The sequence below is a fragment of the Cetorhinus maximus genome, chromosome 10, assembly GCF_964194155.1.
Source record: "Cetorhinus maximus chromosome 10, sCetMax3.hap1.1, whole genome shotgun sequence".
NCBI lineage: Eukaryota > Metazoa > Chordata > Chondrichthyes > Lamniformes > Cetorhinidae > Cetorhinus > Cetorhinus maximus.
In genome coordinates this window covers 7,388,110-7,403,652 of record NC_135888.1, presented here as the reverse complement: position 1 = coordinate 7,403,652, position 15,543 = coordinate 7,388,110, and the positions used below count along the sequence as shown (strand labels likewise).

General features: G+C 39.0%; 1 protein-coding gene across 9 annotated transcripts in view; it reads right to left on the bottom strand.

Annotated features, from left to right (window-relative positions):
• Positions 1–646: 646 nt before the first annotated feature.
• gapvd1 (GTPase activating protein and VPS9 domains 1) overlaps positions 647–15,543 on the bottom strand; it is a 133,501-nt gene continuing 118,604 nt past the window's right edge. For all 9 annotated transcript variants that reach the window (XM_078549896.1, XM_078549902.1, XM_078549904.1 and 6 more), the window contains 4 exons: positions 13,233–13,446; positions 8,115–8,187; positions 5,795–5,992; positions 647–5,019 (listed from right to left, as the gene is read on the bottom strand). In XM_078549896.1, the coding sequence (XP_078406022.1) occupies positions 4,879–5,019; positions 5,795–5,992; positions 8,115–8,187; positions 13,233–13,446 (626 nt within the window). In that variant the 3' untranslated portion in view covers positions 647–4,878. The remainder of the gene's footprint in view (positions 5,020–5,794; positions 5,993–8,114; positions 8,188–13,232; positions 13,447–15,543) is intronic.

Sequence of the window (15,543 nt, the reverse complement as noted above, 5' to 3'; positions counted from 1 at the left end):
GTATCCCCACGCTGAACGAAAAAGAAAAGCAAGCCATCTGATAGCAGTCTTGGTCTCTTCCGACCTTGAGACAATTGCAAAGTGGTAGACAAAAGCAACAATGCAAGTTATCGTTCATTCACGTTTTTCCTCCTTTTCTCCAGGGAAATAGCCTGACTCCATTTAGCACCTCCATCGTCTGACTGAATAAGGAACAAGTGCGTGGGGAATGATGCAATAAACGTAAAATCAGCAATCCCTGACACACATGCCAGTACAGTAGACCGTTTATTCTGGTCTTATTCAACCACATCTGTAAACTAGATTTGTTCCATTCATTGATTTAGATTGAGCACCACTGCATTACTGCTCCTACTGTTGCTGTTAAGGTTTCAACTGTATTGTACATTACAATTTATGTCTGAAGTTCTTAGACATTTTACAGGTTTGGTCCTGTAAACCTGAAGTTAAATCTTAAATCATTCACTTACGTCCAGCTTGATTTGCAGTTAAAAGCTGATTTGATTAATTTTAAACACTGTACAGTACATTCATACGTGTGATGTCATTGTGCTGTACAATTTGAAATCCACCCATATTGCATGCAAAGAGAATTCAAAATCAATTCTACATGGTAACCACCAAATTCACCAGCAGACACAAGCAATGGGATAAACTGCTCCCTTTAATCAGCATAGAATGATATATTACATTAATCTCATTAAAGACAGTATACATTTTTCCCGTGTGCAAGATTGTGCAAGCTCATTAACTTAAGTTTGTAAAGGTTCTAACAGTTCCAAAGAGAGGCAGTAATACAGGTGATGCAGTTAACAAACAGAACACAGTATTAAGTTACCTTAGGTTAATTTAAGTATAACAGTCCCATCCATGTTCTGAACTGCTAACTGCAATAAAGCATTGCTTGTTCATTCCTGCTGTTTCAGGATATCACTGATATGATGGTATATGCTGCTGCTGTTTGGTCCTTATGAATGTGCTTTCTGGGTCTATATGCATGTCAGTATACTTTTTTTTAAATGATTAAAGTAGTTGCAAGTTTTGTGTCCTTGTTCAAGTAATTTATAAGTGGCAGCTTCCCTATATTTCAAAGCAAAGTCTCAGGGGGTATAATTAATGACTCAAATACAAGCTGCAAAGAAAAAAAAAGTACTAAAGGCTTGAACATTATCAGACCAAACCCCAAATATTAAAACAAAAAGGCAATTTAGAATGAATGTTTGCAAAGAAAGCATGTTAAAAATAAATAGTTGCAATTTCCATTTTCACAAGAAGTCTAATTATAAAATAAATAAATCCCAATCCCTAAACTTCAAATTGTGTACATTTAGAATCTTCTTCTGTTCTAAATCAAAATTTACTCTTTATGGTAAGGAAAACTAAAAACCTTATTTCTCAAATATGAATAAATTTCATTATAATACTAAAAATTATTCAAAAGTGCAACTACAAAACAAGTACAGATTCTTGAGTCCAGCCAATTATCAATGAGAGGCAATTAGTCTTTAGCAGAGATGAGCACACTTTCAGACACAGCTTCCCTCCACCTCCCCAAGGGCCCCAGCACTACAGTTTACAAAGTCTGTACTATCTGAAGTGTGCCCCAGTGATCCAGAAGTTCTGGAGCTGCAAGGCACTGATTGGTCTGTGACACTAGGGAAACACTGAGGTTAGATGACATCGAGTAGGTCAAGAGGATCTTTTAGTTCTGAAAAACAATTCCCTTCTGAATCGGTGTCTCAAGTTGCTGATCTGTAAAGTATTTTTGCAGCAAATTGCTTAAAACTGGCATTTTTTTGTTCGGGTGATCAAGTAAGGTATCTCACAGCTACATATAATGGTAACTGCATTGATACCTCACAAGTAATATATCTACTTCTTCCAGTTTTCAACATCATCCGGCTGACCAGCGCACCAGTATATGGAATTCAGAATCCAAAGTGAATAACCCAAGATTCGCAGTATCCAGAGATAATATATAATTGATCATGTATCCTCATAGTGTTACCTAGTACATATTAGCAAGACATTTAACTACCCAAAAATTCAAACCTAATTACATTGAGCAAAAATAAAGTTAAACTTACTTTTGGTAATTCGATACAACTCTGAATAGTGATCACCTATTGTCTGTAGGGTTGGATGAAAGTTGTTTTTGTAAGCAAAAACACATTTGAAAAAAATCTTATGGCTGTAATCAGGTAGATAGATTTTATTTCCTAGATATATGGCTTTGTCACTGTAGACCATATATACCATCAAATCTTCAGACACATCTATTGCCATATTGAAGTATGCAGGCCATTACGCGATCTTTCTATTTATTGCAGATAGGTTCCAAAAAGTTTATAGCAACTTAGATCTTGTTAAATGAATCTTAGTTCTGTTGGTGAGGAGATTGATTTCGTTGAAATGTTGAATAATCAGGACAGTGCTTTGCAATATGGCAGAATAAGGTCATTTACTTAAGGCTGACACACTGAAATATCTACTCCCACATTAACTACACATACAGTTAGAACATTTTTATACATTTTGCAAGTTTTTTTTCAATTCAGATAATTAACTTGATGAAACATTGTGGAATCCAATAATTCTAGTGTGAGAATCGCAACAATGGTTATGGGAGACCGTCACTCTTTGGGGATGAAGGGAAAGTACTTTTTTTTTTAAAAACAGCTTCCTTCCTTGGGAGGAGATATTCTGAATTATAAAGCAGCCTGACACAAGTTCCCCAGAGGTTTGTGATAGGTGATGTATCTAACATGTTTTCCTTCAGCGAGCTATCATTTTGGTCAGCAGGAAGTAGCATCATTCCTGATCCTGGATGCCAAACCCAAAATGCAACAGCACCATTAAAAATAAAAGAATGGGACTGGGTCTCTGGTTCCAAGATCAGGAAAAAATGCCAAGTCCAGTCTGCAATAGCTAGCAACATACAGACTCAGAAGCAATCCAGCTTAGGTGCTCTATGCTGCCCTAAAGGCCCAATACGATAGGTTTACTTTAGGCTGGCTTTGGATCAGCACAATGGAGACCATCTTCGCTCGAGTTACTTTATTTTCTAAAAAATATATGAACAGTCAGGTGAATTTACATTAAAATTACTGTTCTTCGACCCAGAATAATGCTCCCTTTTTAATATAAAGAAAAAACACAGCAATTCAGTCTTATAATGAAACTTAACTTATTGGAGCTGCCATTATTTAATTCTACCTTTTTGTAAGCCATTCATAACATTCCTTAAAATATAATAATTTAAATCCTCATATCTTATCATTTATATATCCTAACAATCTGACTCAATTCAGTTTTGAACTTTGAACTGGAAACTGTTCTTGGAAAAACCAAGTCCCAATGCCTTCTGATTATGTTTATTAAAAATGGTTCCATAAAGGTGATGTAAAACTGAGCCATGTATGGCTGTCCATTCACGATGTCTTTTAAATTTTAGCTCTTGCTGTTGACAAAGGCACTGCTGTCAACTGGAAGTCTCAGCTACTATAAGGTATTGAAGTGATCTGGATTAATCTTCCCTCTTCCACCTCTCTCGTTTTCATATCTGTCAGATCTCACTTCCTGTTTTAGCCGAGAGAGTCAAGGTTGCGAACTTCTTCATGGAGATTAGTGCAACTCTGTGGTCCAGGGGTTGGAAAGGGTGCTTCTGTAGGTATGAAAGGTCCTTGCACCCCTTCCGATTGCACAGGGAAAAAAAATCTGGAGGGCAGAGGAGCTCGAATGGCAGTCAAGGCTGGAATTCAACTGCAGCTTTCTGATTGGGAGGTCAACATTTCACCATTAATTTGCACTTGTTTCATAGCTTGTTTTAAGTGGAGAGAGCAGTGTCCACAAATCAATTCTCTGTATTTCCCCTACTGAAACTGGATCCCTTATTCAGAAAGCAAAATCTCAGATCCGCTTTTTCCTGGGTCTATGATTGTGCCACAGAAAAAGGAACCAGTTTAAGAACTGCATAGTGTTGAGGGCCAGCAAACAGACTCTGCAGTTTCTCAATCCAAATGAAACAGCTCTCCATGTAAAAACACCTCCAGAAAAGCATCATTATCTGGATTATTTTTATAAAGATAACCCCAGCAACTAAAACGAATACAGTCCTATGCCACTTTACTAACAGGTTGGTTAAATGCTAACACTTAATTCAAACATATGCCAATAAGGCTGCAACATTAGGTATGATACCCTGGCCTAAGAGAAGTCCAAACTTTGGAAATAATAACAGCAGCAGGGTCAAAAAATATATTAAAGCAACGCGAGAGGGTAACTTTTTCAGATAAAATGATAAACTGCAATTGTGGATTCTTTACCTCGGGTTCTGACACGTTGGTATATCGTCAGTAAATTTCTTTCAGGGAAGGCATGATTATTTGATCAAATGCACATACAGGTTTCCCCCCCACCCCCAGGTTTGACCTGGGCACTCTCAACAATCAAACAAATATTACTTTCATGTGGAAAAAAAAAAGCTACCATTGACTGGTTATAAATTTACCGAGGGGGGGGGTGAAATCACCTCTGCACTTGAGGCCTCAGTTCAAAATTCAGGTTAGTGTAGGGGAGAAGTGTCATTTTCCTACAGTACACCAACAAATTTTTGAAATACCTGAAAAAGTATGGTCCCTTTTTGCATTGCTAACCTGTTGACTTTATACGACAGAAATATATAAAGACCTGTTAGTAAATCTGATTGTTAATTTTGGTAAAGACCCACTGAATCTAGTTTTTTTTTTAAATGCCTCCACACTATGTACATCTATTATACAAGAGGAGAGGATTCAGTCTTCAGATGCCCTCCCACAAACAGTTGGTGTAAATCTTTTCACTTTTCCTAACAGTCTGTCATGCAGGTGGTGTTCTGCATCACTTGCGATCATCAATGGTTTTAATGAATTCAACTGCTGCTGTGAACTGCATCCACCAATAGGATTCTTCTCCACCGAGCCGGCTAGCATAGAAATTATTTATGTACTGAACAGTGGACAGCAGGCAGGGTGGGTTAGCCTAAAGGTACAAAAGAAGAGATGAATTAAAAGCTTACAAAAATCAGGAGGGAGAAAAAGAGTCATGCACAATATATTACTTTTCATTCAATACTCATGTCCTAACTTATGCTTCATGGGAATCTAAATATATAAAAAGCATTTGGAATGTTTCAATTAGATTAAAGGTGCTTTATACCACCTGAAGTACATTATCTCTAGCAAGCAAATTGCATTGTCTAGCAGTGCCAATTAGCCTAAAGAAGCTGTCATTAGCACCGCAGAATCCCACAGGAGTTAATGACACTGACTCTTCTTCAAAATACATTAAAACAATAACCTAATGGCAGATAATATTCTTATTCCAAAATATAAATTTGCATTGGATTGAGCAGCTTTGTTTTTGCACAGAGAAAGCACCTTTCCTTTCATGAACATTTTTAACCATCTTTGGTTTAAGGTTTAGTTATTCCAACAATTCCGTGGGTCGACTTTTAAGATAAACTTAACAGGGCTGCTGCCTATCATTCACCGAAAAACAAACAGATCAAGGGCGATGTAAATAAAACACATAATAAAAGATATGCTTCATACAACTTATCAGAAAATATTTTAAATATATAAAATGGTAAATTACAAAGCAATTGGGTTTACATGGCCAGAGTAATTTTCAGTAACTTAGCAGAAGGTTGCATCCTCTGCTTGGTTTTTTTGAGATGAAAACGCCAGTGACAGTTTGGAGTGGTTGTATTATAAATGCATTGCCGTACAGAATTGATATTCATCTGATGGCTCACCTTGATAAGGACAAACACAAGAACAGGAACAAAGTCATCTGCCCCAGGGACTGAGTCCTCATTGGCCAGGCTTAACAGATTCATTATGGTGGAGCACATTCGCAGGATACACTGAACCTTATCTCTTGGGGTCTTGTATGCATTGATTGTTCGAACCTCTGACTGTGCAGATGGCCATGGAGCTTCTTTCAAATACACCTGAAATGAAGACACAAAGAAGTGTCACTTACACAATATCACATTCTCACCACAAGTCTTACTTTTCTTAGAAAGAAAAGGATTAATTTGCAGTTTATATAGATAATATCTGAAAAGCAGGTAATATTAATAAAAAAGATTAAGGCTACTGCAACCTATTAACAGAAACATATTTGTGTAGCGCAGAGGGATATTTGTGTAGTGCAGAGAAAATTTCAAAGTGGTTGCCTCATTTTATTGCCTGTTATAGAAATGCCTCAACAGACTTCATTCAATAGGTGTCTCAGCAGCTCCAGAGCGCAGGCTTCCAAAGGATTGCACAAAAGAATTGCAAAATATCAGACTGCAATGGACAAAGCTTCAGGAGTTGTGTGTAAACTAAAGCACAGGATGGTACACTCTATTTTAGTGTTAGAAAGGTCTGTGAGGGCTTGTCTCCCTCTACAGACTTTTTTGTGGGGGTAAGAATTCTAAGGAGAGGAGAGGGAAAAGTCATGAAGATTCTGTCCTAGACCTTCACCTGTTTCGAGCTGTCTGTTCTCAATGGCGAGAGATACTTGCATTTATTGAAATGTTACTCCAAAGATTGAACACCTTCAGAGCAAGAAAGTGGTGAAAATCAGTAAGAATTTTTTAAAAATTATTTGTTCATGGGATGTGGGCGTCACTGGCCAGGCCAGCATTTATTACCCATCCTGAGTTTCCCTAGTTCAGAGGGCACTTAAAAGTCAACCACATTGCTGTGGGTCTGGAGTCACTTGGAGGCCGGACCAGGTAAGGATGGCAGATTTCCTTCCCTAAAAGACATTAGTGAACCAGGTGGGTTTTTTAAACGATTGGCAATAATGGGGAAAAAGAATGGTAGACCACGAGGTATCAGAACACAACTGTCTGTCTATCAGTTGGGATCTCTAGGACTATCCAATCATTAAGTCCACTTGACTCAAACATCACAGAGCACAATGAAGCAGCTACGATGTGGATTTACTTCCTTTATGCCCTACGTTTGAAATTGCAATGTCAGTCATGGGAAGAGAAAGCGGGAGAAGGGAAGGGAAACAAGCAGAGACCGAATCACCCTCACCGGTGTCTCTCCCTCACTTTCTAGTTTTGGCATCAGAACGAAACTGAGATTTGAGAGCAGGACATGCTCAGCTGAGAACAGTAATCAGGACAGGAGCAAAAAAGAAAACACTGATGGTTTCAGACTCCAAGGAAACCTCTCCAAAAGAGGAAAGAGCTAACTGTTCACCACTATAAATGCACCTAAGGACTTTTGTTGAGAGGGACTGACAGCAAATATTCAGTCATAGCTTTCTCAACCGATTGGTTAAAAGAGGCAACAAATTAAGATTTTTATTAAACAAAGTAAAAGAACAAGTAAATAATCAGTTAAAGCCTAAAAAATATAACTATCATTTTGACTGCATTTTAAATCTCTGGTTTTGTCAAAGCTCATTAAGATTGGCCCTTAGGCTTAGTCACCATGAACAAACCCAGCCCAACAAACAGATTTTTGGTGTCTCAGGGTATCAAGGGATATGGGGAGCAGGCAGGAATGGGGAGTTGAGGCCAAAATCAGCCACAATTGCACTGATTGTCAGAACATGCTGTAAGATCTTTCCTGCTCCTACTTCTTATGCAACAGAGGAATCTTGTTCATTATTAGAATGGACGATTTTGCAACAATACACTTTCCTGTTCTACACACTACTCCAATGTGCATAAACTTCTGCAACTCTTATGTCAACTGCTCAGGGGTGCTTAAGAGACACATGGACGGAATAATCTCTGTCCATACTAAATCATATGGGAAACTATTGTTTGGACAACCCGATTATACTAATCCATGATGCAGTGAGTCAGAGCATAAATCCTCCATTCTACCAGGTTGCACTTCCAAGTTTCATTTTGGCTCTACCAATGTGAAGCATTAGTTAGACACGCATCTGTGCGTAATTCAGATGTGTCCACTGACTTTGCATCCATAAATGCTTATGTTCCATCAGCATTTAAAAGTACTATTCTCAAAACCCTCTTGCATAGTTGTCTAACACAACAAAGCATCATTCAACAAAACGAGAAGAACAGTAACCTAAGTAAATTTAGGTATTGTTATTACCTCTGGAATTTGAAGTGCCCGGTGATTTGCACTGACAACTTTACACAGGCGCTGAATATGCTCATAGAAAAGCCTGGAAAAAAAAAAGCTAACTTTTAGTCAGTGTAAAGAGTTAAAATGTAACTTAAATTGCTGAAACAATAACAACTTGCATTTATATAGTACCTTTAAGGTGGAAAACATCTCAAGGTACTTCTCAGAAGCACAGTTAGAGAAAAACTGACACTGAAGCAAAAGAGACATCAGGAAGGACAATTAAATGTTTAGTCAAAGAGGTGGATTTTAAGGAAGGCCATGTACTAGTCAGAGGAGAAATAGCAGGATATATCGGATGAATACGTGGCTGAAGAGATGGTGTGAGGGGGAGGATTTCAGATTCCTGGGACATTGGGACCGGTTCTGGGGGAGGTGGGACCAGTACAAACCGGACAAATTACACCTGGGCAGGACCGCAACTGATGTCCTCGGGGAAATATTTGCTAGAATGATTGGGGAGGGTTTAAACTAAAATGGCAGGGGGATGGGAACCTATGCAAGGAGTCGGAGGAGGGGGAGTCAAGGGCAAGAATAAATGACAGAAAGGGGAATAAGAAAAGTGGCAGGCAGAGCAATCAAGGGCAAGAATCAAACAGGGCCTCAGTGAAAAATAGTGGGAATGGGACGAGTAATGTTAAAAAGACAAACCTTAATTTGCAATAAAGTGGATGAATTAACCGCGTAAATAGATGTAAACAGGTATGATATAGTCAGGATTATGGAGACATGGCTGCAGGGTGACCAGGGATGGGAACTGAACATCCTTGGATATTCAGTATTTAGGAAGGACAGACAAAAAAAAGGTGGTGGAGTTGCATTGCTGGTTAAAGAGGAAATTAATGCAATAGCGAGGAAAGATATTAGCTCCGACGATGTGGAATCTGTATGGGTAGAGCTGAGAAACACTAAGGGGCAAAAAACGTTAGTGGGGGTTGTGTATAGACCCCAAAACTGTAGTGGTGATGTTGGGAATGGCATTAAACATGAAATTAGAGGTGCATACAATAAAGGAATATCTGTAATTATGGGTGACTTTAATCTGCATATAGATTGGGCAAATCAAATTAGTAACAATACCGTAGAGGAAGAATTCCTGGAGTGTATACGGGATGGTTTTCTAGACCAATACGTTGAGGAACCAACTAACGAACAGGCCATCCTAGACCGGGTATTGTGTAATGAGAAAGAAATAATTGGCAATCTAGTTGTGCGAGGCCCCTTGGGGATGAGCGACAATAATATGATAGAATTCTTCATCAACATGGAGAGTGACGTAGTTGATTCTGAGACTCGGATCCTGAGTTTTAATAAAGGAAACTATGATGATATGAGGCATGAGTTGGCTATGATGAATTGGGAAACATTACTTAAAGGGATGACGGTGGATAGGCAATGGCAAATGTTCAAAGAGTGCATGGGTGAACTGCAACAATTGTTTATTCCTGTCTGGCGCAAAAGTAAAGTAGGAAAAGTGGCCAAACCATGGCTTACAAGGGAAATTAGAGATAGTACTAGATCCAAGGAATCCAAGGATCCAAGCATACAAATTGGCCAGAAAACACAACAGACCTGAGGATTGGGAGCACTTCAGAATTCAGCAAAGGAGGGCCAAGGGATTGATTAAGAAGGGGAAAATAGAGTACGAGAGTAAGCTTGCAGGGAACATTAAAACTGACTGTAAAAGTTTCTATAGGTATGTGAAGAGAAAAAGATTGGTGAATACAAACGTAGATCCCTTACAGTCAGAAACAGGGGAATTTATAATGGGGAACAAAGAAATGGCTGACCAACTAAATACATACTTTGGTTCTGTTTTCACAAAGGAGGACACTAATAACATACCAGAAATGTTGGGGAACACAGGGTTTAGTGAGAGGGAGGGACCGAAAGAAATCAGTATTAGTAGGGAAATGGTGTTGGGGAAATCGATAGGATTGAAAGCCGATAAATCCCCAGGGCCTGATAATCTACATCCCAGCGTATTTAAGGAAGTGGACCTAGAAATAGTGGATGCATTGGTGGTCATCTTCCAAGATTCTACAGACTCTGGGACAGTTCCCACAGATTGGAGGGTAGCTAATGTAACCCCATTATTTAAAAAGGGAGGTAGAGAGAAAACAGGGAATTATAGACCAGTCAGCCTGACGTCGGTAGTGGGAAAAATTCTAGAGTCCATTATAAAAGATTTAATAACTGAGCACTTGGAAAACAGTGGCAGAATCAGACAGAGTCAGCATGGATTTATAAAAGGGAAATCATGCTTGACAAATCTACTGGAATTTTGAGGGGATGTAATGAGTAGAGTTGATGAGGGGGTGCCAGTGGATGTGATTTATTTGGACTTTCAGAAGGCTTTCGACAAAATCCCACATAAGAGATTAGCGTGTAAAATTAAAGCACATGGGATTGGGGGTAGTGTATTGAGATGGATAGAAAACTGGTTGGCAGACAGGAAACAAAGAGTAGGAATAAATGTTTTTTTTTCCGAATGGCAGGCAGTGACAAGTGGGGTACCGCAGGGATCGGTGTTGGGGCCCCAGCTATTCACAATATATTTAATGATTTAGATGAGGGAACTAAATGTAATATCTCCAAATTTGCAACTGACACAAAGCTGGGTGGGAGGATGAGCTGTGAGGAGGATGCAGAAATGCTTCAGTGTGATTTGGACAAGCTGAGTGAGTGGGCAAATGCATGGCAGATGCAGTATAATGTGGATAAATGTGAGGTTATCCACTTTGGTAGCAAAAACAGGAAGGCAGATTATTATCTAAATGGCTATAAATTGAGAGAGGGGAATGTGCAACGAGACCTGGGTGTCCTCGTACACCAGTCGCTGAAGGTAAGCATGCAGATGCAGCAGGCGGTAAAGAAGGCAAATGGTATGTTGGCCTTCATAGCCAGAGGATTCGCGTACGGGAGCAGGGATGTCTTGCTGCAATTATACAGGGCCTTGTTGAGACCACACCTGGAATCGTGTGTACAGTTTTGGTTTCCTTATGAGGAAGGATGTTCTTGTTATAGAGGGAGTGCAGCGAAGGTTCACCAGACTGATTCCTGGGATGGCAGGACTGACATATGAGGAAAGATTGAGTCGGTTAGGATTATATTCGCTGGAGTTCAGAAGAATGAGGGGGGATCTCATAGAAACCTATAAAATTCTAACAGGACTAGACAGGGTGGATGCAGGAAGGATGTTCCCGATGGTGGGGGAGTCCAGAACCAGGATTCACAGTGTGAGGATATGGGGTGGACCATTTAGGACTGAGATGAGGAGAAATTTCTTCACCCCGAGAGTGGTGAACCTGTGGAATTTGCTACCACAGAAAACAGTTGAGGCCAAAACATTGTATGTTTTCAAGAAGGAGTTAGATATAGCTCTTGGGGCGAAAGGGATCAAAGGGTATGGGGAGAAAGCGGGAGCATGCTATTGAGTTGGATGATCAGCCATGATCATAATGGATGGCGGAGCAGGCTTGAAGGGCCGAATGGCCTTCTCTTGTTCCTATTTTCTATGTAAGGTCCTAAAGGAGGAGTTGAAGAGGCGGACAGATTTGGAGAAGAAATTCTAGAGCTTACGGCTAGAACAATGTCGAAGACACAATGCTGTAATTTGCTTTTATCCTAATCTGCCAAACCTATATTACAGGTTACCAACCAAAATACATAGGATAGACTATTTCTATGAAATAGCTGGACTTTACAATGCAGCATTTATCAATGAATCACAGAAGCCTGCCATTTATTTGCAAAGGTGATAGTATGATAGCTTCTCCCACCTGTAATACATCAAAGGAAATTACATCAGTATATATTATAACGGTCACAGGAGAATTGTGTCACCTTCCTAGTTTAAGCCATTCCAAACTCTCAAGAACATAATAAAAACACACAATAAACTTTAGGTATGAAGAGCGTTCTGAAATCCAGATTAGTTCAGCTCCTCAACTGTTAAGTACAGAACAGCCAAGGCAAAGAAAGAGTTTGCATTTATACAGCAATTTGTCACATCTTGAAGTTCTCCATATACAACTGGTTGCTTTGAATTGCAATCACATCCGTGTGGAAGAAGAAGAACGTAAAAGCTGTTTGCTGTATTCTACAAAGGCACTAAAGATATCTGTGACATCAATGTTCTCTCTCCCCACTGCAATGGTCTCAGATTTCTTTCCGTTTTTGATCTGGCAACTTTGTAGTTTGACTCAACCTGAGATTTCTGCCTCTTGGAAAATGCCTAAGCTACATGGTATCCCTGCAAATTCAATCCTTGCCTAAACCCATGTCCTCCCAAGCCATTATACACATTTGAACTCAAAGTACTTCTTCACTCTGATGGCATCCAGGCTCCACTAGGCTTTGCGCGTTCATTTTTTTTTTGAAAAGCAGCACCGACTTGGTGGTACTTTTTGCTACAATGGTCAAGCGCTCCATTGCATTTCATTCACATTAAATGGAGCACATTTCCAGCACCTGCAGTATTTTACTTTATGTTTTGCTTCATTAAGAGTATAATTGATATCAGTGACATACAGATAAGCACCAACTTTTTCCGAACCTTAGTCACAAAAATAAGCTAAGCATCAACAAAACTGCAGTACCTCAATTAAAAAGCCAAATAAAAACAGAAAATGCTGGAAATGCTCAGCAGGTTACGGCAGCGTCTGTGGAGAGAGAAACAGAATTAATGTTTCAGGCTGTGACCTTTCATCAGAAAGGTTATGACCTGAAAGATAGGTCACAACCTGAAACATTAATTCTGTTTCTCTCTCCACAGACACTGCCAGACCAGAGTGCATTATAATTCCACTGGTTATGAATTAAGGGCAGAGGTGAGCATAGATAACACAAACTTTTGGTTCTGCATCACCAAGAAGAATAGCCCTTTAACATCTACTGAGACACCTATTTTCTTTCCCTGTTGAGCAGTTTTATTATTGTTCTTCTGTGGCTCACAAAACAATCAAGAAGCATGGCATGATTATCAGGGGTTCAGCAACATCTTCATAAAAAATGCTACAACTAAATATCTTTGTTTAAGTGCTATTTTCAAAATTGTGCACACCATTATATATTGTTACTTACTGGTCACGTAAAATGTCACCATCCTGATTGGGGTAGAAGGCAAGTTTGAAAATGCGGTTCATAACACTACGTTCGATTGCCATCTGTGCATCCTGGAGCTGTTCTTCACTGGCACTCTGCCAGATAACATCTTGTGCCATAGCTCCATACAACGACTGCAGGAATTCTTCTACTAAGGCAGTTTTGTCATCTGCTGCAGTGAGATTCTGAAAATCTACACAAACAAGAATAGTGCAGCTAAATCAACCAGTGTACAAACAAGTTCATTGTTTTTACAAAGATTCATATTGAAACGATTTCCCTCGTCATTTTCACCCTTACTCTTCTGAAGGTGCTGGCTTTTGCTGGGTTATCATTTTGAAGGCAGTGGCTATCCTCCAGTGCCTTGCTTCATTCATGTGAGAGGCAAAACAGAGAGTTTTGATAGGTTATTTTCCATCAAGATCCAGATTTTGTTTAGGCCTGCTGCCGGCAAACTTCACAGCAAGGGTCAATGGTTAACAATCAAGAATAGTTAATCTTTCTCCTTCCTAGCCCAGCAAACTGAGGCCAAATATACTACCCAACTTTTGCACAAGCCAAATTAGCTAACTTAGTGTGGGTGCTTCTGATCTGAATGAATTAATGCTACAAAGTTAGAATGCCTTTATCCACAAAGGCTAGATTATCAAGAGGGAGCTACAGCTTAAATACTTGGAAGCAGGGAGATTTTCAAGCTGAAATACAGAAGTAGTTTTCAATTTGAACTTATCATTCTGAATTAAATTATCTAACTTCCTTGCATTGGTATTTTGCATTCATTAGAATTTGTCAAAAATCTCATAGGATTTTTCAAAATTAAGATAATTTCCAATTATTACAAATGTCTCTGTAGTTAATTTTTGGTAGGTTTCTAACCACACAAAATGATTTTGTCAAAAGGGAATTTACCACTTTTCATTCATCTCAAAATTCTAAAATTACTGAAAACCTTATGTTTTCTTATTAATTAGAAAATATTGATTACCAACACCAAATGGTTATACAGCTATTACAATTAAGGTTTGGTTTTGCAACTGCAAATAATACACTGATAAGGTTAGTAAATAATAGTGTTCAGGCTGGCCACCATAAGAGATCTGAGATAGGCATGAAAGCATTTTACAGATCTTCAGACTAGTGTTCTGGATTTACTCGTGGGAATAAACACATGACATACTGTCAGCAGAGAAAGCACAACTGAGGGAAATGAAGTCACAATATCCTGATAGATTTGAATAAATACACTCCTTCATTGAGCTCCAAGAACCATCAGTAGCATGCAGCCAGACTGCTGACCTATTTTAAATAATATTTGAACAGATTCAGGTCTTAAAAGAAACTAATCCAAATCCAATCTTGACACGTATCAGCTTTCTAGTGGACAGCAAACGCATGTTTTTTTTTAAAACAGAAAACAATTTATCTCAACCTTCTGCTTCAACAGCAAAATCTCTGAAGATATTTTCTTATATTAGTATTAATTGGAAGTATTGATTTAATGCAGCACAACAATGATCTGAATAACTGAAATATGAAGAAAATATTTCTAAAATATACTGAGATGTAGATTCTGTAGATTGCTATTGTACAAAATTGGCATACAGGAAAAAAGATCAGCTTGTCCATCAAGCCTACCCCACCATCTTGGTGGCTGGAGTATTTTGACTGAACACCGTCTTACCTAGCATCGATCCCAACCCAACCATTCTCTAATGTCCTGGGAGATTGCCATGTTTCACCCCCAACTGAGATATGACGCCATGCGCATCAGTCACTCTCTATTACTTTCCCAAAGTGGTCAGTACTCATGACAATCTTGACAGTTAGCTGAGACATTAAACTGCCCTCTCAAGTGAACATAAAAGATCCCATGGCACTATTTTGAAGAGGAGCAGCAGAGCTATGTCCGGTATCCAGGCCAATATTTCTCTCTCATTCAATATCACAGAGAGATATTACCTGGTCATTTTCACATAGTCGTTTGTGGGAGCTTGCTGTTTGCAAACTGACTACACTTCTTTGGTCACCAAAACACGTTGGGAAATTCAGAGGTCATGAAAGGTGCTATATATAAATGCAAGACTTTCTTTAATTGTCGAATGCCACTTCTGCCTGACTGAGATCAGTTAACTCAGTATAATTACCAAGGCCTTAGGCTCTGCATGGCTTAGCCATTTATTGGATAAACAAATGTGGTCACCGGGGGCCCATAACCTGTATGAATGTTTAATTTCATTGAGTTAGAACAACATGCTAATTCAAGGAACGGATTTACAGCACATGCATCAAC